The 24,737-nt window shown below is 34.7% G+C and overlaps 1 protein-coding gene across 7 annotated transcripts in view; it reads right to left on the reverse strand.

Annotated features, from left to right (window-relative positions):
• The window catches only part of COP1 (COP1 E3 ubiquitin ligase), a 277,716-nt gene that overhangs the window by 168,421 nt on the left and 84,558 nt on the right, over positions 1-24,737 (reverse strand). For all 7 annotated transcript variants that reach the window (XM_077157085.1, XM_077157084.1, XM_077157080.1 and 4 more), the window contains 2 exons: positions 8,449-8,508; positions 6,695-6,771 (listed from right to left, as the gene is read on the reverse strand). In XM_077157085.1, coding sequence (XP_077013200.1) covers positions 6,695-6,771; positions 8,449-8,508 — 137 coding nt within the window. The remainder of the gene's footprint in view (positions 1-6,694; positions 6,772-8,448; positions 8,509-24,737) is intronic.

Below are 24,737 nucleotides of genomic sequence, written 5' to 3' on the forward strand. Positions count from 1 at the left end.
ACGGTTCCAGCTCCGGTTCAGGAGCATATTGCGTAGAAGGAGGTTCTCCTAAAACTGTGTTCTTCCAACCACAGAGACCTCAATGGGTAGAATTACAGGTCATTATTACAGTCCTGAAAGAAATTACCGATCCCCTAAATATTATATCTGATTCGATTTATGTCGTAAATTCTGTAAATATTTTAGAGACGGTGGGCATTATAAAATATTCCTCCTCAGTAAGATCATTCTTTATCAAACTTCAAGAGACAATATGTGCCAGACAACATCCTTTCTACATAACTCACATTAGAGCGCATACAGGCCTGCCTGGCCCCATGGCACAAGGAAATCACATAGTAGATGTAGCCTCTCGAGAGCCACACATCTTCCCTGTGCAGACGCCGTATCAGCAAGCCCAAAAGTTCCATGCCAAATTTCACATCAATGCAGGTACCCTAGCTAGGCGGTTTAATATACCACGTGCGACAGCTAGAGATATAGTCCGAGCTTGCAGGGATTGTGCAGAACAGAGAGCAGTCCCTTCAGTTGGGGTTAACCCTAAAGGTCTCATCCCGGGAGACATTTGGCAAATGGATGTCACCCATCACTCAGAGTATGGTAAAGTTAAATACCTGCATGTGTCAGTAGATATTTGTTCTCAAGTTTTATTTGCCTCTGCCGAATCAGGAGAAAGAGTCCACCAAGTAATTGCACACTGCCTTGCCGCTTGGGCAGCTTGGGGTAAGCCGAAAATATTAAAAACAGACAACGGACCCGCTTACACCAGCAAAGCCTTCCAAAGATTTTGTGAAAATATGGAAGTGCAATTAAAACATGGTATCCCCTACAACCCTCAAGGGCAAGGAATCATTGAAATAGCACACAGGTCTCTTAAAGACTTGCTCAAAAAACAGAAAGGGGGAATAGGCCACGGCCTGTCCCCGAAGGCTCAACTGTCTGTAGCCTTATTTACATATAATTTTTTAAATGAAAATTCACTAGGAATGACACCTGCTCTTCAGCACACTACTCCGAGTCCTCCACATGGAGGTCTGGTCCGATGGAGGGATGTCCTGTCAGGACAATGGCAAGGCCCTGACCCAGTGCTCAGCTGGGCCAGAGGCTCTGTTTGTGTTTTTCCCCAGGAGCCAGGACGCCAGCCAGTGTGGGTTCCAGAAAGACTGGTGAGAACCGTGACATCGCCCGAGGAGGCCAAGGAGCTGCTGCCCAACAAATCAGCAAACCTTCAACCTGAACCACCAGATCCGGTCTCCAACTCTGCTGATGACGGCGGCGACTGACGAGATGGCAACGAAAACGCCGGTCACCCTTCGATTGTTTAGAAGGGGGACCAGTTTTAATAACCCCCGTTGCCTTCGACCTTTCCAAACTGGGCGAGACTGTACAAAGTCTGTGGAACCGAGTCACCTCTTGGTTCTCTTGGCCCAATTTGACTACTTGGATCCTCGTGGCAGTGGGACTATTAGTGGGTTTAGTCACTGTTAAATGTTTGTTAGAACGCTTGTTCCAGACACAGCAGCAAGTACGTGTCACTACCATGTTGGCTATGTCACTCGCCCCTGATGCTCCTGGCAACGACCGTCCCGCTGCCCTGTCCTCCCCCCCACTGCGTGGCCCGTCACGGCCACTCAAGGCGGGGCGCTCGAAAACAGGATCTGCTGCAAAGCCCATGGCCGTGTCCCGGGTGTAAAAGGCGGCACCAGAAGTCATAATTTTTGTCTAAAGGATGATCTCTAAGGCAGAGTCACGGTCCTGGCCAGACTAGACTCCGGCCATTGCACAGAGACATCTAGTGACACTCTCGACTCTGGTTGCCGCTCTCCTGAGCCCCGCTTAGCCCAGTTGCGAGGCGAAGCACTGCAGGGAGAGTCACGTGGTTTCCAGTTCACGGGCTCTCCGGTCTCTATATGAGGAGGCATTCTGGTTGGTGCCTAGCAAGCCTAGTCCAGACTCCCCAAAGCACCAAAACAAGTAGTGGGCTAATCAAGCTCACGGGAGCTCACTCATCAATGGAGACACTGGGTCTAAGAAAGGGTCTACGGACCAAAAATAATAAAAAAGGGGGAGATGTGGAGAGCCGCCTCCCGGGTCAGGCCTAGTGGTCGCGCTGCAGCCTGCTCTAGAGTTCCCCCCGCCCATCGAGTGAGTCAAGATGGCGCCCGCATCCTGTTTCCGCGTATGACGTACGCGCCCACCAACCCTATCTTCCAATCACCTCTGTATACGTGGCACTAACCTATTGGGTTTGGGCACAGTATATAAGAGGTTACCCGGACAGGGTGGGTGGAGACGACCCACAGGGAGCCGTACCTGACGGCCGCATAGAGGTTGTCTCCCCGCGGGGTGCTTAGGCCCGCGTGGAACCTGTAACAGAGAATGCAAGCTTAACTCCAGTAAAGGTCTGTGCTCACAACCGCTGCATGCCTCGAACCCGTGTTTATCACTCGAGTCGGTTTGCCTGCGTCTGTCTCTTTCTCCCCTCCTGTTCCCTTCGCCGGCCGGGGATCAGAAGCCGAACGAGACGGCTGCGGACACTTTTTAATTAGTGGTACCTTATCAATAAAAAGGGAGCTCAAAAACGTTAGGAAAAGCTCTTGGAGCCTTTTCTGGCCACACTCTCAGTGTGGATACTTAGGCTTGGTTCCAGAGAGAGCAGATTAAAACTAAGAGCATACTGGGGTCAATGTATGTTTGTGCTATTACATCTGGTATCAGTCTGCAGGACAGAACAAGGATATTTGTCTCTGGCTCACCATCACAGGCTTTACAAGAAACAATCAAATGCAGCAGCATGGAGCAAAGGATTACCAGATTTAAGACATATAATAAGACCAGACTCTCAAGACCAGAGAAAAAATTTCAGAGGGAGAAGAAGGTACATTCCTAAGGTCACTAGCACCTCACAAGAATAAGACTCACACTCAGAAAAGAGCTAAGAGGAACCTGTATTTTTGCCTCAGGCTGACCTTCAGGTTCACTGGGAGGAGACTAAGTTTTAAAATAGAGTACCCATCAAAATAAAGCCAACACTGTGAAAGGTGTTTTTTTTTTTCTTGGTTTGTTTTTGTTAATCACTGGCATTCAATGAAATCTGTCATATCATTAACTGGATACAAACTTAAGCTCAGGGATGAAATTTCAGAATCTACATATTAAAATGTGCACGGCGCAACAAAAAGATTACAAGACAAAGAAAAAGGAAATGATTGCCCTTACAAAAGAAAAGATAAAATACGAAGAAAGCATCAACAAAGAAGACCAAATTTGGGGTATACCAAACCACAGAATTTCAAATAAAGGTCTTAAACATGCTCAAAAAGCAAGAAGAAAACACAGACAAGGAACTAAAAGATATCAGAAGAGTAGTTTATGAAAATGAGAGTTTATGAAAATAAAGAGATAAAAATTATAAAAAGGAACCAAATAGTTAAAATGTGAAATTTAAGGAGATAGATTTTAAATATATGTAATAAAATCTTTGAAAAAAAATATAGAAGCGTACAACACAAAGAAGTGACCCTAATGTAAACCACAGACTTCAGTTAATAATATAATTATAATATTCGTTCATGAATTATAACAGATACCACACTAATGCAAAATGTCATAATACAGACAATTATATATGTGAATGCAGGGGTATATGGGAACTCAGTACTTTCTGTTTGTCTTTATTGTAAATCAAAACCACTCTACTAAACAGAATTAAAAACCACCACCACCACGAGTGGGTCAAAGAACAAATGACAAGGAAGTGAGGAAATCTCTAGAGACAAATGAAAACAAAAACATGAACACACCAAAACTTTAGGATGGAGCAAAGGTAGTGTTAAGAGGGAAATTTGTAGCCCTAAATGATCACATTAAAAAAAAAAATAAGATCTCAAATCAGAAATCTTAACCTCACAACTGGAGGATCTAGAAAAAGAAGAGCAAGCTAAACCCAAAGCGAAGCAAAGGCAAGAAATAACAAAGATTAAAGCCGAGAAATTTAAACAGAGAACAATAAAACAAAAGAGAGAATCAGCAAAACCAAAAGCTGTTTATTTGAAAAGATTAATAAAATCAACGAATCTTTATCTAGACATATGCAGAAAAAAAGACAGAGGATGCAAAAAACCAGAGGTAACATTAGTACTGACCCCACAGAAATAAAAAGAATTGTAAGAGGATACTATGAACAACTGCAAGCCAATAAATTAGTTAACTCAGATGAAATGGACAAATTCCTAGAAACATGCAAATTATTTTAAATGACAAAACAGAAGACTTTGTAACAGACCAATAACAAATTAAGATATTCAATTAGAAATCAAAAACCTCCCAACAAAGAGAAGTCCAGAAAAAGATGGCTTCATTGATAAATTTTACCAAACATTCAAACAACAATTAACACCAGTCCTGCTTATTTCTTCCAAAAAAATGAAAAGGAGAAAACACTTCTTGACTCATTTTAAAAGGCTAGTACCTTCCTAATACCAAATAAAGATACCACAGGAAAAGAAAATTATCATCAATATAACAAAACCTCAAAATACTAGCAAATTGAATCTAACAGCATCTTAATTAATTTTCACCAGAGTATTTAAGGGCTTCAAACACTTTTCCCAAGGCCATCCCTCAACCCTAGAGTGAGATTCAAGAACATATTTTATCAAAATATCAAATCACTATTTTGAAGAAAATACCACGTTGCCAATTTTCCATCTTCAAATTTTAACCAGTCTAATTCTAACCAAATTTCAATCAACATAGCTTTATACACTTGAAGCAATTCTCCATCTACATTTTCATTGACTTCATAAGGTATACTGCTCTACTGTACAATTCAACCAATTCTCACCTCTAACACCAATAAAATTTTAATCCAGGACATCATCTCCTCCCTTCTGTAATACTGTAATAGTTTTGTAACTTTTCTTCATGCTTTTAATGGGGTTTGGGGGAGAGGTGGGAATTCTGAGAGGGATGGATATAAATAGTCTCGTCTCTATTTTCCACATGGGAACTTGAGTAACATCTTAAAATATAAACTGGATACTGCTCAAAATTCTCTAATCACTCCATATACATTCAGCTGGCAGCTTAAACGACATTTTCTTGGAGAAGCTTGACTATCCAAACTAAAATTAATAGCTTGCAAACCCTAGAATTTTCCATTTTTCTTACTAATGTACTACCTATATATTACGTATTACTACTGCATTTTATTTGTTAGCTTCGTATCTCCCCAACCACGATATTCACCCCACAAAATGTAAGCTCCTTGAGAAAAGGGACTTTGACAGATTTTTCACAATTAGATTTAATATCTAGATCATAGCTAGCACAGCACAAGAAAATAGAGCAATTAAATAAATGTACTACACATTTTCATATGTTCATAAATCCAACAACTAGTGAGATACTGAATAATAAAAACGTAGACAAAATAGAAATAAACAATACTGTTACAGAGGGGGTGTGTCAATGAAAACTGTCAGTTTATTAGTGAATTTTCTGTTTGATATGACAACTTTTGCTTTCTTGAAGGCACTCACATACTAAATATTACATTGACAAAGATTTCATTTATATCAGGAAGTGAATGCCAGGCTTAAAGATAAGAATATCCTGCAGATCTAGTCATTCACAATGTTAAAAAAATAATAATAAAATATGGAAGAAAACAAGCTGACTTCATAGCTAAAATGACTCTAGAATTAAACAGAACTCACAAGGATTCTCCACACTATGGTAAAGCAAAAATCATCAAATTTTCCAAAAATAATCCTGAACTAGAATATCCCCAACTGTTTCCCCACATATCATAAGAATTCAGACAAACAATAAGTTTCCTGAACTTACAGAGGTTCTAAAGGATGGTGTTATCCTTTACATTGGCATTGGATTGCCTCATATTTTACATTCTTTTCTAATAACATATCTAAAAAACTTCCACTAGGCCATTATCCTAAAATTAGCAAGTTAAAAATGAGTGACTTCATGTAGAACTGCTCTTATTTTGAACATTCCAAGTATAAAAGAACAAAATTGAAAATTGAAGTGGTACACATTTCATGAAATAGGATTTTACAGCTAGAAGGGACCATAGATACTCACTATATTCCCCAAAAACTTCATGAATGAACCAGGCACTATTCTAAATGCTACAGAAACAGTTATGAGCAAGATAAATAATCCCTGCATATAGAAGGTAAGACTTAATTAAATTATTAGTCTGAAAATATAGAGAATTATAAGAAAATACAAGGGAGAACTTGCCTAATGTTCTCATTTTAAATCTGGGGAAAGTAACATGCCTATGAAAATTCTGCTAGTTAAAGAAAAGCCAAAGTAACTTCATCACATTTTCCCTACTATTACCATTTTATATCCTCAAATTATAGACTTTTTGTGTCTTTAAGCTTTAATCACAAGATATTTAACACTATCATTATTTTCAGAAATTCACTAATGTTGATCTAACTGTGAATTCATACTATTTTAATATTCCACTCATTAACTAATCCTAGCATGAAAACTTAAAGTATTAAGAAAACAGATGGGCTATCTGAATCAAATTACTAGAGCATGATCAAAAGGAAATATGCTGGGGTTTTCTACGCTGCACAAAAAGTGTCCAAAGACTAGGCCATGTTTACATTCTGTATCATAAATGCTAAGCAATAACAAATATGAAATTTTGTACCTGTGTGATGGAGAGGGAGCTTCAAATTGAGGCACTGTGCTATCCTCACTAACAGGAGAGTATAAGCCGCTCATTTCCTGAAAGCAAAATATTTGAGTTATAGAAGATACTAAAAACAGACGATGTAAATCAAAAAGAGGTTTGACAATTTTCCTTTTCAATCATCAATTGTCATCAGTACATTATTATCTCAAAACCCAAATTTCTCAAGTTTTCCTCTCCAAAGAGTACAAAAGTACAGCTATGAGAAAAGTTAAGGGACAAGTTTTTTATAAAATGGTACACATTCTCACTCCATATCTCTAGATGTTCTTTAAAAAAACTGTTCATTGCTACTGAAGTCACCAGAGGCAAAAAAAAGAGACAAATGAAATGAAACATAGTATTTTCAAGGAGATGTAAGTACACTATGGGTATAATGAGCAAGAAGATCAGGAATGTAAAGTTATCAATGGCTTTTTTTCCCCAGCTAATCATTATTTTAGGAGATTAACTGTTGGTAAATATTAAGATAAATATGATAGTATGGTAACTGGATCATTGGGTTCAACTTAAAATTTTTTCTTAGAATATTTGTAGGTCTACAGAAAATTCATGCCAAAAGTACAAAAATCATGCACACGGAACATAGAAATTCAACTTTAAAGTATTAAAAAGCAGGATATGTCAGTCTCTACTTAAAAAATATCCTCTACAAACATTAAGAAAAGTAATAGCCCTCTGATACAAATATTAACTCTGTTTAATAATGATTTAAACTCTTAACTTTTGGTCATTAACCCACAAAAAGCCCTCCTAATCAACTGTTATCACAAAAATTATACCTTTGAGTCATACAGATATATGTGGTCTACAATTTGATCAGTGGAGAAAACTAAGCAAATTTCGAAATGCTATTAAAAGTGTATAATCAGGTAGTTATTTCTGGCTAATTTAGGTTCAGCTCAAACACACAGACGCGAATGTAATATAAATATAGTAGTAACAAATTAGGAATGTAACATGGATGCTGAAATTCTACTAAATATAAAACCAATATAGTTTAACAAATTCTACATATCAGCAAGAGAATATAGCAACACATATAATAATTAAAAACATGGGTGTATGGGTGGTTCAGTGGTAGAACGCTCGCCTTTCATGCAGGAGATCTGGGTTCAATTCCCAGATCATGCACGCCTCCGCCCAAAACAAAACAAAACACATGCTACATTGAAATATAGCTGGAGATACTGCTCTCGTTAAAATAGCCTGTGATTCTCCAAAGGATCTTCCCATGAATTTCTACAAATAAAGTATATATACTATAAATTCCTAGAATATTGTTAATGTTTTTAATATTCGTTTTTAAATTTAACTTAGCACCTAGTAATGCACAGTAGATATGTATAAATTACTTTACTTAATAAAAAACAATGGCCACAAATAATTTAATAGTAATAATTGAAAATTCTGTGATAGTTGATTTAAGTTAATATGATGACATGCCAAGAAAATTGTGATATTTTCAACCTAACAGAGAAGAATTATAGCAATAAAACACTATGAAAACAAATTTAGACTACATTTTATGATCAAGAATGTATTTAGATTGTTTTTTCTACAAAAATACATTCAATCAAGCAACATCTATTACTTTCTCCATTCTCCATCAGCAATATCAATTCCATAAATTTAATGCGACAATTTAAAGGAAAGGTGACAATTTCATGAAAATGAAAAATGGCTAGAGATGTAAAAATATGATTTCTTACTTCCACTCTTTTAATATCCTCTTCCAGAACACTAAGCTCCTTCTGGATCTGTTCCAGTTGCTGTAGATAAAAGAGGGGGAAAAAATCTAAACCAAACTGATATCATCACAATCATAAAATAACTGTACATTTGGAAAATGATTTCAAGGAAATGGCACCAAAGCCAGATGGGGATGAAAAAGTACAGGTGAATGAGCTGGAATTTCCCATGTTAAAATGCAAAAGTGGAGCCTTAAAATCTTTAAGGAAACACAATGTTATATTTCCTTAATACAAAAGAGATGACTTTATAACAAAAATATGAAACATGAATAACAATAACTGGCAATAAAAAATATAGGCTATACAAAGAACTTTCATGTAATCTCATTTACTTCTCAAAAACAAATAAAATAAATCAGCATATCAGTTATATAAATGAAAATAGTCTGACAGAAGTTCAATTGTAACATTTCAAAGCAACTACAATTTAGCATCTTAACATTTCATTTTAATGGATTTTTCAAAATATATTTAAGAGAGTTTTATTTTTTACATCTTGCCTATAGTATCATAATCATTTTCAATGCCATTAAAATGAAGCCATCTTAATTAAAAAGTATTGGCCAAGTCCCTTGAGGGACTGGAGAAAAAATACGGAACTGTTACATTTTCCCACCTGGAAAATCCATGATACTCTTCTCAAACATTAGGGATTCCCAAGTTAACAGTCCTTGATCTTGAGGCTTGCTCTTATAAACTTATTTTTGTAATGGAGAAGCTAATAATTATGCCTACGAGGTATTTTCAGAAAACTTCTTTTGTTGCTCAGATGTGGCTTCTCTCTGTCTCTAAGCATTACTATGTAAGTAAACTCGTTACCTTCTTCCCTATGTGGGATATGACATCCATGGGTATAAGTCTCCCTGACAACTATGGGACATGACTCCCATGGATAAGCTTGGCCCTAGTACCATGGGACCAACAATGCCTACCTGACCAAAAGAAGGAAAAGAAATGTAACAAAATAAGGTATCAGTGGCTAAGATATTTCAAATAGAATCAAGAGGGTATTCTGGAGGTTACTTTCATGTAAGCCTCAGCTAAATATTGCTAATTGCCATAGTATGCCCAACCCCTGGCCAACAGTATTCTCGTAAAACCCAAAGAATACCCAGGGCTCAATCTGAGACTTGTAAAAGTTTCACTCACTAAGTTTATTTTTCAGAAATGTACAGCTTCCTGATGGTTAGATAAGCCTGCAATCCAGAGTCTCTCCAAAAGCATCAACCAGTTGCATCCCCATATGTCAAAACCCTTTCTGAAAATGAAGGATTTGGAATGGTCACTGACCAAATATCCCTTAAGATTGGGAGAAGGATCAAATGAGAAGGAGGAGTTTGTAACAGAGAAGATAGGATTTAACAAATGAGTATGACAATTGTGTAATTATATTGATATTTCTTTCTAGTTTCCAATGACTTAGAGATACTAGAAGGAAATACCTGAAATTGTGGAACTGTAACCCATACCACACTTTGAAATTTGTTCTATAACTACTTATTAAAATGTACTTTGAAATTTATCACTTTTTTGGCATATATGTTATATTTCACAATAAAAAAATGTTGAAAAACTAAGGCATCTTAATTATTGAATAACATTCAACATTTATTGAAACATTTTCATTCCACTCGAGATTTAAGTTGTTTCCTTATCACAAATTACTTAATCTTGCTCTCGCTCATAAAATTCTAGAACATGTATCAATCACAGTCTAGATTTTAAGGGATTATTAAAAATGGAAACATCCAATCAAAGAAATTATATATTACTATATAATGCAAAAGTGAAGGGTAGAAAATTCAAATGATTGCCCAAGACCCTTCAGCTACGAGGTGGAAAACCTGGAATTTAATCAAGGCAGATTTCTTGGTCCAGAAATTCACGCTGTTAACCACTATGCTGTACTATCTCTTCAAAACAGTACCTTAACTTGCATTTCTTTAATGACTAGTTATGGTAAACAGTCTTATTAGCATTAGCAGCTTCTCTTCCACACAGTTGATAAACTAATTGAAACTTCATTCCTTCAGTTATTAATAATTTTTGGCATTTTGCTAAAACTAGGCAGAACAGGATTTAACATGGAGTTCAGTCTGGAAGAGATGACTAACAAGTAAACCAAGTGTTAAAATATGAAAGTAATTAGTAGAATAATGGCATGTCCATAGCATTAAGAGACTACCGATAGCTTGTAACTTGAATGGAGAACTAACAGGTAGGGAAACTGGACACAAAACTGGATCAATGAAATTTGATCAAAGGCTGAGTCTTAAAGTACTAATAGAAATGTGTCAGGTGGAAAACCATGTGTAAAGACAGAATAAGAGAGAAAATAATAAACACAAAGGTACAAACGTTGGGAAAAATGGAAATAATAAATTTGAAGCAACAGCAATGAAATGAAATTACCCAACCTCAAAAACCATACTAGGAAAAGATGAGTACAAAAACTGTTTGACAGGGAACACCAATGCTCAAGGGATGGATGGGAAAATGAAGAAGCTGTAGCCATATGGGAAACTGTCAAGAAACTTCGAAGAGTAATCAGGAAGCCAGAAGAAAAGACAGTACACTATTATAGAAACCAGGGGCAAAAGAGTGGTTACCATTGCCAAATGCTTTCAACTTTTCCATCTATTTAATAAACTCTCCTCCGTCTTCAAATTTTTCACACAAAAGCTGGGAGAAAGGGAACCTAAACTGAAATCTTAATCTCCCTCAAAGACATTCCCTATCTTGGGACTTTAAAATAATGGCTGATCACTTTCTCATGTCACGGGTTTCACTTAACTAGGTGGGGACTAACCATTTCCACCATATCACATGGTAGATTTCCAACAATTAAGTCTTCCACTCTATTATAAAACCTCATACCAAGAAGCAAAATCACTCTCTGCCCGTCTTATATAGTCAACTATAAACATCTCAGTTATTACCATCACCGAAGCATTTCACTGATGGGCATTTCAACTACAACGATTCTGACTTCCAATTCAGTAGAACACTTCCCAGGTCATTTCCTGGCCTTTTCCATTAATTATCTTGAAATGCTACACTCTTGAAATCCTTATTTAAACAAATGTAATGGGGTCTTTAGTATGACTGATTTAAAAATATATTTAAAAATAGGGATGAAAGTAAGCACCTATAATACCAATATCCAAAGACAACCAATAGCATTTCCGTTATACATGATTATGAGCAAATTAATTTTCATTCCACTTTTGAGCATGAAATAGAAAAAAAAAATTTCAAAGTCACATGAAATGCCTACTATCAAAATTTTAAATTCTAATGTCTTAATCTCTGAAGACAATGTACCATCTTTCTAGCTTCCCAAAGCCACTGCAGGAAAATACACCTACAGTTAAATGTGGAAGTCACTACATAACAGGTGAACCATATAACTGCCAATATTTGATCAATTTTTACCTTCAAAAATAGCAAAATCATTTGATTCAATTTAAAATGAAACAACTAAGGTAGAAATGCTGCTTTAATAAATGTACAGGTAGTACATAAAACAAAATGATGTAAAATCTACCTACGGGCAAAAGTATGAAAAGGTGTGAAGGAAAAAAAAGTGAATTTTTAAGTTTGGAATAATAGAAGCTGTTTACACATATTACATATGAGTAGCTTCCATTTCAACATAAAATTCTGAAAGAGACTGGAGCTCTCAATCATTAAATCATCAATGTAAGACATTTTAGTTCAAGTAAACAGAATAATGACAAAGAAAGGAAAAGAAGAATTAGGCTAAATTCAATCTGTAAACATGTTTCATAACTTGGAAAGATTAAACTTAAAATAAAAGCAGAAAACTTTTGAAGATACATGAGGACAAGTCCATGAAGCCAAACACCATTATCTGAAAGAAAATAAGTCACAAATTGGGAATGTAAATAGACCCCTAGATAAGTTTGGGAACAAATAAAATACAGAAACAAAGAAATAAATAAGATGGGGCACTAAGACAATGATAAACGAGAAAGCATGGACTGAAGGCATTAATACAAAGTGTTCTCTCAAACACAGAGCACTGTGCCAAAATCCAAAGAAACCTAGTTAAAATAATAAAGGGTGAAGGGGTAGGGGGTGGGGGGAGGGCAATCTCAGAGACCTTTACTAAAATTAAAATGCAAAAAGGAATTAAAAACTGAAATGCCCTCTTTTATTGAAATTTCCTTTGGTACAGGCAGACATCATTGATTTTTTACATTCACTAATGATTTGATAGAGATAAGCTGAAGTGTTGAATTCATTATTAGAATTTTATTTTTTAGAAACGAATAAAACTAAGAATAAATTATACCTCACAAGATTATACTAATCATTTAACATTTGAAATTTAATGAAAGAACTCACTGGTCATAAAAAAAAAAATCTGGTGAAAAAAAGGAGTAGCAAAAACTGATACATATAAATTCTAAAAGTTACTAGCAAATTTAGTCATAAAAAGTGCAAAGCAAAGAAAACCAAAGCCCTTCTTATCTTATAACACAACTCTGTAAACACATATATACTTAATGAACTTCATGGTTTCCAAGTTCTTGTAAAGACGAACTTTATCAAAAGGCTCACTGAACTGTGTCCACAGCAATTTTTAAAAGTTGAGAAGTCATATAACAGGCAAGACTAAAAGTAAAGGGGAAGGGGGTACATATAAGATTTGGTTACTTAAAAGCAAATGGAAATAGGTGCCGATAGCAGTACATTATAAGTTACAAATATATAATGTAATACCTAGAGCAACCACTAAAAAAATAAAAAGTATGTACTCAAAGCCATTATATATAAATCAAAATGGACTTTTAAAGAAAGTTCTTCTATTTACTAGTTCTAAAGGGAGAGAAACAGAAGAACCAAAAAACAATGAAAAGAAATAGAAAACAAAAAATAAAATAGCAGATGAAAGCCATAATATATCATTATTTACACTAAATGTAAAGTTTCAAATACACCAATTAAAAAAACTGAGACTAACAGTGGATTAAAAAACAAACAAACATAGTCCAATTCTATATTGTCTATAGGAAATATACCCCAAATATAATAATGGAATAATTAATATAAGAAAATAAAGAATCTATAAGGATATAGACCTCACAATACACATGCTAAACTTCATAGCGCACCACCACAAATTGCTCAAAATATACCCTTTTGAAGTACAAATATCTCAAATTTTAACCAATTCACAGGCAATAAAGCAAATACCATTTCATAGGATTGAAACACGAAGTATTTTCTGATTATAATGCAGGAATAACAAAAAACAATTAAAAGAAAATGCTAAAATAAGAAGTTTATTTCTAAATAACCTACAGTCCCTAAAGGAAACTACTATGGAAACTATTTTAAAGTAAACAAAAACAATATGCCGTATTTCAAAAATGTTAGATGTAGGTAAAACAAAACAAAAAAAATGATTAGGGTCTTAACCTATGTTTAAAAATAAAACAGTCTGAATTATAATACACACTTTGAAGTAGGCAAATTAGAAACTAAGCAATAAAATAACACTAAAGATAATAGAAGGGTAGAAATAATAAAAACCATAAGTTAATAAAATAAAAATCAAACATAGAGAGCATTGGCACTGCCAAAACATGCTTCTTAAAGACTCATAAAACTGATACACCCATAGCAAAAACTTATCAAGGAAACAGGAACAGCACCAATAAGAGGTATAAAGAATGGAAGGGATCACTAAAAGTCCTTAGGGCGTTAAAACTTAATCAATCTTTTACCAACAAATTTGAACCTCTGCATAAATTAACAATTCTTACAAAAAAACCACGACATATTAAACATGATATTAAAGGTAAAACATTCAATAAGCATATAATTTTCCAAGTACTTGAGTCAATAATTTAAAAGTTCCTGAAAACAAACCACAGGTCCTGATGGCTTCTCCAAAAAGATGTATAAACACTCAGCTAAGATACTGCTCTAGACTATATAAGCTCTTCCCAAAAATAGAAAAAGGTACTACATTCCTCAACTCATTAGATAAAGATAACATAATCTTTAGGATAAAACTTAACAATACCAGTAAGAAAAAAAGAAATATATTGGACAGTCCCATTCATGAACATAGATGTAAAAATCCTGAACAAAATATTACAAAGAATCCCAGCAATATAGAAGATGGCAGTACATCATGACTAAATTTGGTTTCCATAAGTGGTGCAAGTAGGGTGACCAACACTCTCAGGAGGATTTCCTGGGATACATAACTATCAGTAATAAAACTTATAATTTCTGGGTAAGCAAGACAGCTATTAACAATAGGTGGAAAGTGGATTGTTTTACTAATGTTAAACCAATGTAATTTTTAACATTTACAGAATGAAAAATGAAAATTCCATGATGATCTCAGATGCACAAAAACTACAGAGAATACTCAAACCCCATTCATGTTTAATGAAAAAAAAAATCCTCTTAGGAAACCAGAGGTAGAAATTTACTTCCTTGAATAAATATAGGTTCCTACAAAATCCTACAGAAAACATCATACCTAATGGTGACACGTCGAAAGCTTTCCCTTTGAGATCAGCATCAAGACTAGGGTGCCCCGCTATCACCACTTCTATTCATCATTGTACTGGATGTCCTAGCCAGCAGAGTAAGACAAGAAAAATAAATAAAAGATATAAGGATCATAAAGGAAGAAACTAGACTGTTATTATCTGTATATGATAATGTGCACATAAAAAATATAAAAGAATCTGCAAATAAATTACTAGAATTAATGAAAATTTAACATGGCTGCTAAATATAAAAAAGTCTGCATATAAAAAGGTCTGTCTTTCAATATATCAGTAATAAGCTAAGAAACAAATTACAGACATGAACATCATTTACAAGAGCATCAAAAATTACTGAAGACCTAAAGCTTCTGGTCAACAAAGGTTGTAGTTTAAAGATGCTACAAGAAGTCATTCTTTCAAAGAATCTTTGAATAACTATAAAAAAACTAGAAAAGATATTTTCCTCAGAATCCCAGAAAACATTTAAGGGTTGCAGAAACTGAGCAAGTGGTGAATCAAAAAAATGCAGCTTTATAAAATGGCAAGAGAACCTCATAGTGCCTTTACTGGTCCCACTCTCAACCCCTCTATGGCAAGTGGTAGAGTCAGCCACTGGTTCTGGAGAGAGAGGTGAGTAACCCCTATGCACATACTGTGGTGCCTACAGTCAGCACTAATCTATCAGATTATAGCCAGAATTACTGTACCAGGAAACCTGCCTCATGCTCACCCCCACAAAACATGCCCTGCAGGGAGAAGTAGCTTCAGAATAGCTAAAGCTGTACAAGAAACAAAAAGTCAAATGGCATGACACAAATGATTATTTGCTTTAAGTCATAGCATATAGCACCCCAGAGGAAAAGTGTGTTGCTTAGGGAGGTGGGGGGACATTCTACTTTCTGTAAATGGGGGCATTCTTAGGCCATGAGCAATCACAAGAGCAGAACAAGAACCAAGGACAGTAGACAGAAGACCCTGAACTTCATTCACATTCACCTTGGACTGATCTTCTTGATAGGAGCTCAACTTTGAAGAAAAGTACCAGCCAAAACAGAGCCAATTGGTGATGACTGTGAAAGATGTTTTTTTGCATTGGTTTGTTTTTGTTAGCTCCTAGTACAAAAGGAAATTATATATCACTGGCTGGACACAATATTAGCGAACAAACAGCTCAGGAACTAAATATCAGGGTTAACACTTTAAATTATTAAAATGTACATGGTGCAAAAAGGATTGCAAGGCAAGCAAATATGGGAAATGACTGCCGATCCAAAGAAACAAGATAAATTCCAAGAAACAGCAATGAAGAAGACTACCCTTAAACATACCAGTAAGAAAATTTTTAAAATGTTCATCAACATGTTCAAAGAGGTAAAGAAAACACAGGGAGAGTGTTAATGGATAACAGAAAACAATGAATGAACAATATGAAAATTTCAATAAAGAGACAGAAATTTTAAAAAGTAACCAAGAAGAAATACTGGAACTGAAGATCACAATTATGGAAATGAAAATTCCATAGGGTTTCAATGGAAGATGGGAAATGACAGAAGAAAGAATCAGTTGGACTTGAAGACGAAACAATTGAAATGATTCAGGCTCAGGAGTAGAAAGAAGAAAGAACGAAAAGAAGTAAACAGAGCTTAAGGAATGTGTGGGACATCATCAAGGATACCAATATATATATTAGAATTATAGAGAAGAAAGAATGAAAAGGGCAGAAGGAATATTCAATGAAATACTGAATTGTCAGAAAACGTGACAAATTTAATAAAAGACATGAATATGCACACTCAGGAAACAAAACAAACGCAAACAGGATAAACTCAAGAAGAACCACTCCCAGACACATAATAGTCAAATTAAATTGTCATATGCCAATTACAAGGACAGAATTTTAAAGGCCAAAGGAGAAAAGCAACATGTCATGCAAGAGGGAATACCAATAAGATTAAATTCCAAGTTCTCATCAGAAACCACAGCGGCAAGAAGGCCATGTGATGATATATTTTAAATGCTGAAAGGGAACAGTTGCCAAGCAAAAAATTTATTTCTGGAAAGACTGTCTTACAAATGAGGGAGTAATTAAGACATTTTCAGATTAAAAAAAAAAAGTGAGGGCATTCATCACCACTAGGCCTACCCTGAAAACAATGTGAGAGGGAATTCTTCAGACTGAAAGGAAAGAACAACAGACACAGGATCAAAGCAGTATAAATAAAGACATAGTTCCAGTAAATATAACCACATGGGATACTACAAAGTTCCAGATTTACATTATATATAGTAACAAATACAACAAAAAGATGAGAGGGGTGAATAAATAAAGGAAGAATGTATGTGTATGCTAATTTGACATCAAATTACGCATGACTGTTAATGATTAAGGATGTTATATTTAAGTCCAAGGAAACCACAAAGAAAATATATGTAAAAAATATAATGAAAGACATGAGAAGGGTATAATACAAGAAATCAAATAAATATGAAATTACACATTAATAGGAGAGGCAAAAAAGGTATAAAACTTACAAAATCTAAACAACAAATGACAAAAAAAATTAGTGCACTGTAGTTGCAATAAAGGTAAATGAATTAAACGCTTCAGGCAAATGGCACAGATTTAAAAAAATAACTATACACTATTCACAGGAGACTCATCTTCAATTCAGATAAAAAAAGTACACAGAAACTGAAATGATAGAAAAATATAAACCATGCAAATAGTAACCAAAAGAGAGCTAGGGTAGCTATACTAAAAATACATAAAATAGTCCTTAAGTCAAAACCTATTAAGAGAGACAAAGAAGTTCACCATATACTGATAAAATTTCCAATTCAGCAAGATGATATAATAATTATAAATACAGATGCACTTGATGGAACAGACCCAATATATATGAATATTACATATTTGAAAAGTGAAATAGAGAGTTCTACATTAACAGGAGACTTTAATACAACACTTTCAATAATGGATAGAACATCTAGAAAGAAAATCAATAAGGAAACAGAAAATTTGAACAATACTAATAACTCACTATACCCAAAAGATGTACAGACAACATGTCCCCAAACAGGAACAAAGTACACAATCTTCTCTAGTGCACCATTCTCAGGATAGAACATATCTGAGGTCAAAAGTCTCAATGAATTAAAAAATATTGAAATCATACAACATCTCTACATATGATGGAATGAAGCTAGAAATAAGTAATAGAGGGAGAAATGGAAAATTCACAAATTTGAGGAATTAAAACAACATACCCTTAAACAAATATTGGGTCAAAAAAGAAACCACAAGGGAAATCAGGAAATACCTTAAGGAAAAAGAAAATATTATATATTCAAACTTAGGAGATGCAGCAAAGCCATTCTCAGAGAGAAATTTACAGTTCTAAGTCTTGACAATAAAAAGGTGTTCAAATCAGAGGCCTAATCTTACAAAAGGATGTAGGGAAAAAGATCAAACAAAATGCAAAGCAAAGAAAAGGAAGGAAATAACAAGCATTAGAATGGAGATACATGAAATAGAGAATCAAACAATTAATAGCAAACGAATAAGGTTCAAAGAACTGAACCTTTTATGGTTCTTTGAAAAGATCAATTGACAAATTTTCAGCTAAAATTAAAAAAGAGAGAGAGACAGAGAGGGCAAGAGAGAGAGGACACAAATAGTAAATAAAAAAATAACAAATAAAATCAGAACTGAAAGATGGCAGTCTACTACCAAATGCAAAATAACAAAAAGGATTAAAAGAATATTGCGAACAACTGTATGCCAATAAATTAGATAACTTAGATGGAATGGACAAATTCCTAGAAACATATGTACTACTTATGCAGACTCAAGAAGAAACAGAAGGGGCGGGCCGCGGTGGCTCAGCGGGCAAAGTGCTTGCCTGCTATGCCGGAGGACCTCGGTTCGATTCCCGGCCCCAGCCCATGTAACAAAAACGGAGAAACAGAATACAATAAAACAAGAAAATGTTTAAAAATGTTTCCCTTTCTTCCTTCCTTCCTTCCTTCTATCCTTCCTTCCTTCTCTCTGTCTTTCCTTTAAAAAAAAAAAAAAAAAAGAAGAAACAGAAGATTTCAACAGTCCAATTACTAAGTAAAGAGACTGAATCAGTAATCAAAAACTTCCCACCAAAGCATAGCCCAGGACATGATGGCTTTACTGTAAATTTTTCCAACACTCCATAATGAATTAAAACCAACCCTGCTCAATCTCTCCCAAAAAACTGCAGAGGAAGGAACAATTACAACCTCATTCTATGAGGCCAATATCACTTAATACTGAAGCCAGATAAAGGTTCAACAAGAAAATTACAGACCAATATATCTTATGAATATAAATGCACACATCCTCAACAAAATACCAGCAACTCTAATCCATTAACACTTTGATATGTAAGGGTGGTTCAACATAAAAAGATCAATTAATGTAATACACTACATTAAAAGAATGAAGGGGAAAAAGAAACCCAAAATACAATCAGCTCAACTGATACAGAAAAGGTGCTGACAAAATCCAGCATCGCTTCTTAATAACAACACTTAGAAAACTAGGAACAGAAGGAAACTCCCTCATCATGATTAAAGACATCTATAAAAATAAAAAACCCAGAGCTAACATCATACCCAATGGTGAAAGATAAAATCTTTCCCTCGAAGAGCAGGAACACAAGGATGTCCACTGTTAGCACTGCTCTTCAACATCATATTGCAAGATCTTGCCAGAATGTGGACCTTCCTGGCAACATGGGACAGAAATCTTAGAATGAGCTGAGACGAGCATCAAGGGATTGAGAAAAACTTCTCAACTGAAAGGGGGAAGAGTAAAATGAGACAAAATTAAGTGTCAATGGCTGAGAGATTCCAAACAGAGTGGAGAGGTTATCCTGGAAGTTATTCTTACACATTAAATAGATATCACCTTGTTAGTCAAGATATAATGGAGAGGATGGAGGGAACTGCCTGAAAACGTAGAGCTGTGTTCCAGTAGCCATGCTTCTTGAAGATGATTGTATAATGATATAACTTTCACAATGTGACTGTGTGATTCTGAAAACCTTGTGTCTGCTGCTCCTTTTATCTATCTTATCAATAGATGAGTAAAACATATGGATTGAAAACAAATAAATAACAGGGGGAACAAATGTTAAAATAAATTTAGATTGAAATGCTAGTTATCAATGAAAGGGAGGGGTAAGGGATATGGTATATATGAATTTTTTTCTGTTATCTTTTTATTTCTTTTTCTGAGTTGATGCAAATGTTCCAAGAAATGATCATGATGATGAATATAAAAATAATCCAAGAAATAAAATCAGTAAAAGAATTACTGATTATATATGTAGAATGGAATGATCATAAGTTAAGAATGTTTGTGTTTGTTGTTATATATTTTTAAAAAAATTTAAATTAATAAAAAAGAGAAAAAAACAAAAACAAAAACAAAATTTCAGGCCAACCTATGCATCAACCAATTTCATTCTGTGGAAGAGTCCAAATAGAATTAAATGGGGAATGCTGGATATGGTAGGTATAATGCTTTATCAGGTTCTTAAGAAATCTGGCCAACAAAATGCAAATAGCTCTGCTTAAAGAAGAGTCCCTATTTTATTTATCTCTAATAAAACAATACTCCCCTTAAGAGTCAAACAGCATCCCTATCACTGGAACCTCCTAGTCAAACATACATGCCCCTGTGCAAAGTATAAACATAACATCTATGTTTAAGTTTACTATTAAGATGAAAATGTGGTCTATTTTTAAATAGTCTTTCCAGTGGTGCTTATTCTCACAGTGGCTTTTTTAAATTTTTTTTTTATTTAGTTATTTAAAAATTTTTTTCTATTAATTTTTAAATTTTTACAAAAAATATTACAGGAAAGAAACACAAACATTCTTAATATATGATCATTCCATTCTACATATAAAATCAGTAATTCACAATATCATCACATAGTTGCATATCATGATCATTCTTAGAACATTTGCATCAATTCAGAAAAAGAAAGAAAAAGACAACAGAAAAATAAAACAAAAACAGAAAAAAAAATTATACATACCATACCCCTTACCCCTCCCTTTCACTGATCATTAGCATTTCAAACTAAACTTATTTTAACATTTGTTCCCCCTATCATTTATTTTTATTCCATATGTTCTACTCGTCTGTTGACAAGGTAGATAAAAGGAGCGTAGGACACAAGGTTTTCACTATCACACAGTCACACCGTGAAAGCTATATCGTTATACAATCATCATCAAGAAACATGGCTACTGGAACACAGTTCTACATTTTCAGGCAGTTCCCTCCAGCCTCTCCATTACCTCTTGGATAACAAGGTGGTATCTACTTAATGCATAAGAATAACCTCCAGGATAACCTCTCCACTCTGTTTGGAATCTCTCAGCCATTGACACTTTGTCTCATTTCACTCACCCCCCTTTCGGTCGAGAGGGTTTTCTCAATCCCTTGATGCTGGATCTCAGCTCATTCTAGGGTTTTTCTCAATTCTTTGATGCTGAGTCTCAGCTCATTCTCTGTGAATGTACTAAAATCCATTGAACTGTACACTTTAAATGAATGAACTTTATGATTTGTATATTCTCTTTCAATAAGATGCTTTTCAAAAGTTAAAATGATCTTGCCAGAGTAATTAGGCAAGAAAAAGAAATAAAAGGCATCCAAATTGGAAAGGAAGAAGGAACACTTTCCCTATTTGCTGATGACATGATTCTATGTACAGAAAATTCAAAAAAATTTATAAGAAAACTACTATAGTTAATAAATGATTTCAACAATGTGGCAGGCTATAATATCAAAATGAACAATTTAAAGAGGAAATCAAGACAAAAATTTCATTTATAATATCATCTAAAAGAAGTGAGCATCTAAGAATAAATGTAGCCAAGGAAGTAAAGATCTATGTGACAAAAACTACAAAACATAGGTAAAAGAAATAAAAAACATGTAAGTAAACACAAGTTTATTGCATGTTCATGGAAGACTAAATATTGTTAACAAGTCAAATTTACCCAAAGCAATTCATAGATTCAAAACAATCTCAATCAAAATTCTAACAGCCTTCTTTGCAGAAATGGAAACGTCAATCTTCAAACTTCTATGGAAAGGCAAGGGGCTCCAAATAGCCAAACTACTTTGACAAAGAAGAACAGTGTTGAAGGATTCATACTTTTCAATTTTAAAACTTATTACAAAGCTACAGTAATTAACCCAATGTAATACTGGCACAAGGACAGATATAGAGACTAATGGAATCAAACTGATTTCAGAAATCAATCCTCATGTCTATGGCCAATTGATTTTTCTTTGGTGGTTGTTTTTCGTTTTCCATGGGCAGGCAGGCACCAGGAATCAAACCCAGGTCTCTGGCATAGCAGGCGAGAATTCTGCCAGAGCCACCATCACACACCCCCCAACTGATTTTTGAAAAGAGTACCAAGTCCATTCAATGGGGGAAAGAACACTCTCTTCAAGAAGATATCCTGGTGAAAAAGAACAAATGTAGACACCTACCTCACAACATATACAAAAATTAACTCAAAATAGATCAAAGACCTAAATATAAAAACCAAAGCTGTAAAATTCCTAGGAGAAAACATAAGAAAGCATCTTCAACACCTTGTATTAGGCCATGGTTTCTTAGATTTTACACCTAAACAAGAGTAACAAAAAGAAAAAAAATAGATAAATGGAACTTCATCATGAAAATAAAAAGACAACCCACAGAATGGGAAAAAATATTTGGAACTACATATCCAATTAGGGTTTAATATCAATAATATATAAAGAAATACAACTCAACAATAAAATGACAACTCAAGCAAAAAATGGATAAAAGACATTTCTCTAAAAAAGATATACAAATGGCCAAAATCACATGAAAAGATGTTCAATATCATTAGCCACTAGAAAAATACAAATCAATTGAGATACTATGTCACATCCTCTAAAATGGCTACTATTAAAAAAAAATCTAAAAAAAAACAAGTATTAGAGAAAGTATGATCTCACAGATATGAAAATTTAGAATAAGCAAATCCATAAAGTCAGAAATTACATACAAGACATAGGCGCCAAGGTAAATGTAGGGACTGGGAAGTTAACCTTTAAGTGGTACAGTTTCTATCTGGGATGAAGATAAAGTTGGAAGTAATGGAGAATGGTGACACTTGCACAGTACTGTAAATGTAATTAACACCAACCACTAAATTACATATTTGAAGGTAGTTAAAGGGAAATTTAAGGTTGTATAAATGTTCCTGGAAAACAATTTTTTTTAAAAATCATAGAACTCACCACAGTGAACCCTAATGTAGACTACAGACCATTAAAAGAACCATCATATTATTCTGCCCATTTTAACAAAGGTATCACAATAATGAAAGAACTAAATATATATCTAAAATAAAGACATGTAAGACAAGACATGTAATAAAAGACATGAAAGACTCGAGATTTTACTGAAGAACAGTAATAGTGTGAGGGCTTGAAAGGATGTACAAACCCTAGAAAAGCCATGTTTTAACCTAAATCCCATCTTGCAAAGACAGAATAATCCCTATTCAATACCGCATGTTTGAATTTGTAATCAGATCATTTCCCTGGAGATGTGATTGAATCAAGAGTGGTTGTTAAGTTGGATTAGGTGACAACATGTCTCCACCCATTTGGGTGGGTCTTGATACGTTTCTGGAGTCCTACAAAAGAGGAAACATTTTGGAGAATGGAGATTTGGAGAGAGCAGACAATGCTACAGCACCATGAAGCAGAGTCCACGAGCCAGCGACCTCTGGAGATGAAGAAGGAAAATGCCTTCCAGGGAGCTTCATGAAACTGGAAGTCAGGAGAGAAAGCTAGCAAATGACACTGTGTTCGCCATGTGCCCTTCCAGCTGAGAGAGAAGCCCTGATTGTGTTCACCATGTGCCTTCTCACTTGGGAGAGAAATCCTGAACTTCAGCGGCCTTCTTGAACAAAGGTATCTTTCCCTGGATGGATGCCTTTGATTGGACATTTCTATAGACTTGTTTTAATTGGGACATTTTCTCAGCCTTAGAACTTTCAACTAGTAACTTACTAAACTCTCCTTGTTAAAAGCCATTCTGCTTCTGGTATATTGCATTCTGGCAGCTAGCCAACTAGAACATGTAGCTTTAGCTCTAGTATATAATACAACATGGTACTGCCACAGATATAGAGAAATAAGCCAGGTGAAGAGAAGACAGAGTCTAAAAATAGGCCCATAAGTACATGGACATTTATGTTTGGTAAAGGTGGCACTTCAGAGCAATGGTGAAAGGATGAATTTTTTAATAAAGGATGCTTGGACAATTTGATACCCATATAAAAATATCTCTATACTTCACATAATAAACAAAAATACATTCCCAAGATTAGACACCTAAATATTAAAATCAGAAGGAAAATATTCTAGTAGATAGTATAGGAAAAATGTATTCATAAACTCAAGTAAAAGTAATTTCTTAACCAGACACAAAAGGTCCTATTACCATTTATAACAAGCAAGACAGATAAATTTCGCTTAAAGTCAGAAACTTTTGTTCTTCAATTAAACCATTTAGGAAAAAAAATCAAATATGGGAAAAGTACTGCCTATATATGTGTGTGCGTGGGTGTATATGGGTGTGTGTATACACACACACACACACA

This window comes from Tamandua tetradactyla, chromosome 4 (assembly GCF_023851605.1).
Source record: "Tamandua tetradactyla isolate mTamTet1 chromosome 4, mTamTet1.pri, whole genome shotgun sequence".
NCBI classification, from domain to species: domain Eukaryota; kingdom Metazoa; phylum Chordata; class Mammalia; order Pilosa; family Myrmecophagidae; genus Tamandua; species Tamandua tetradactyla.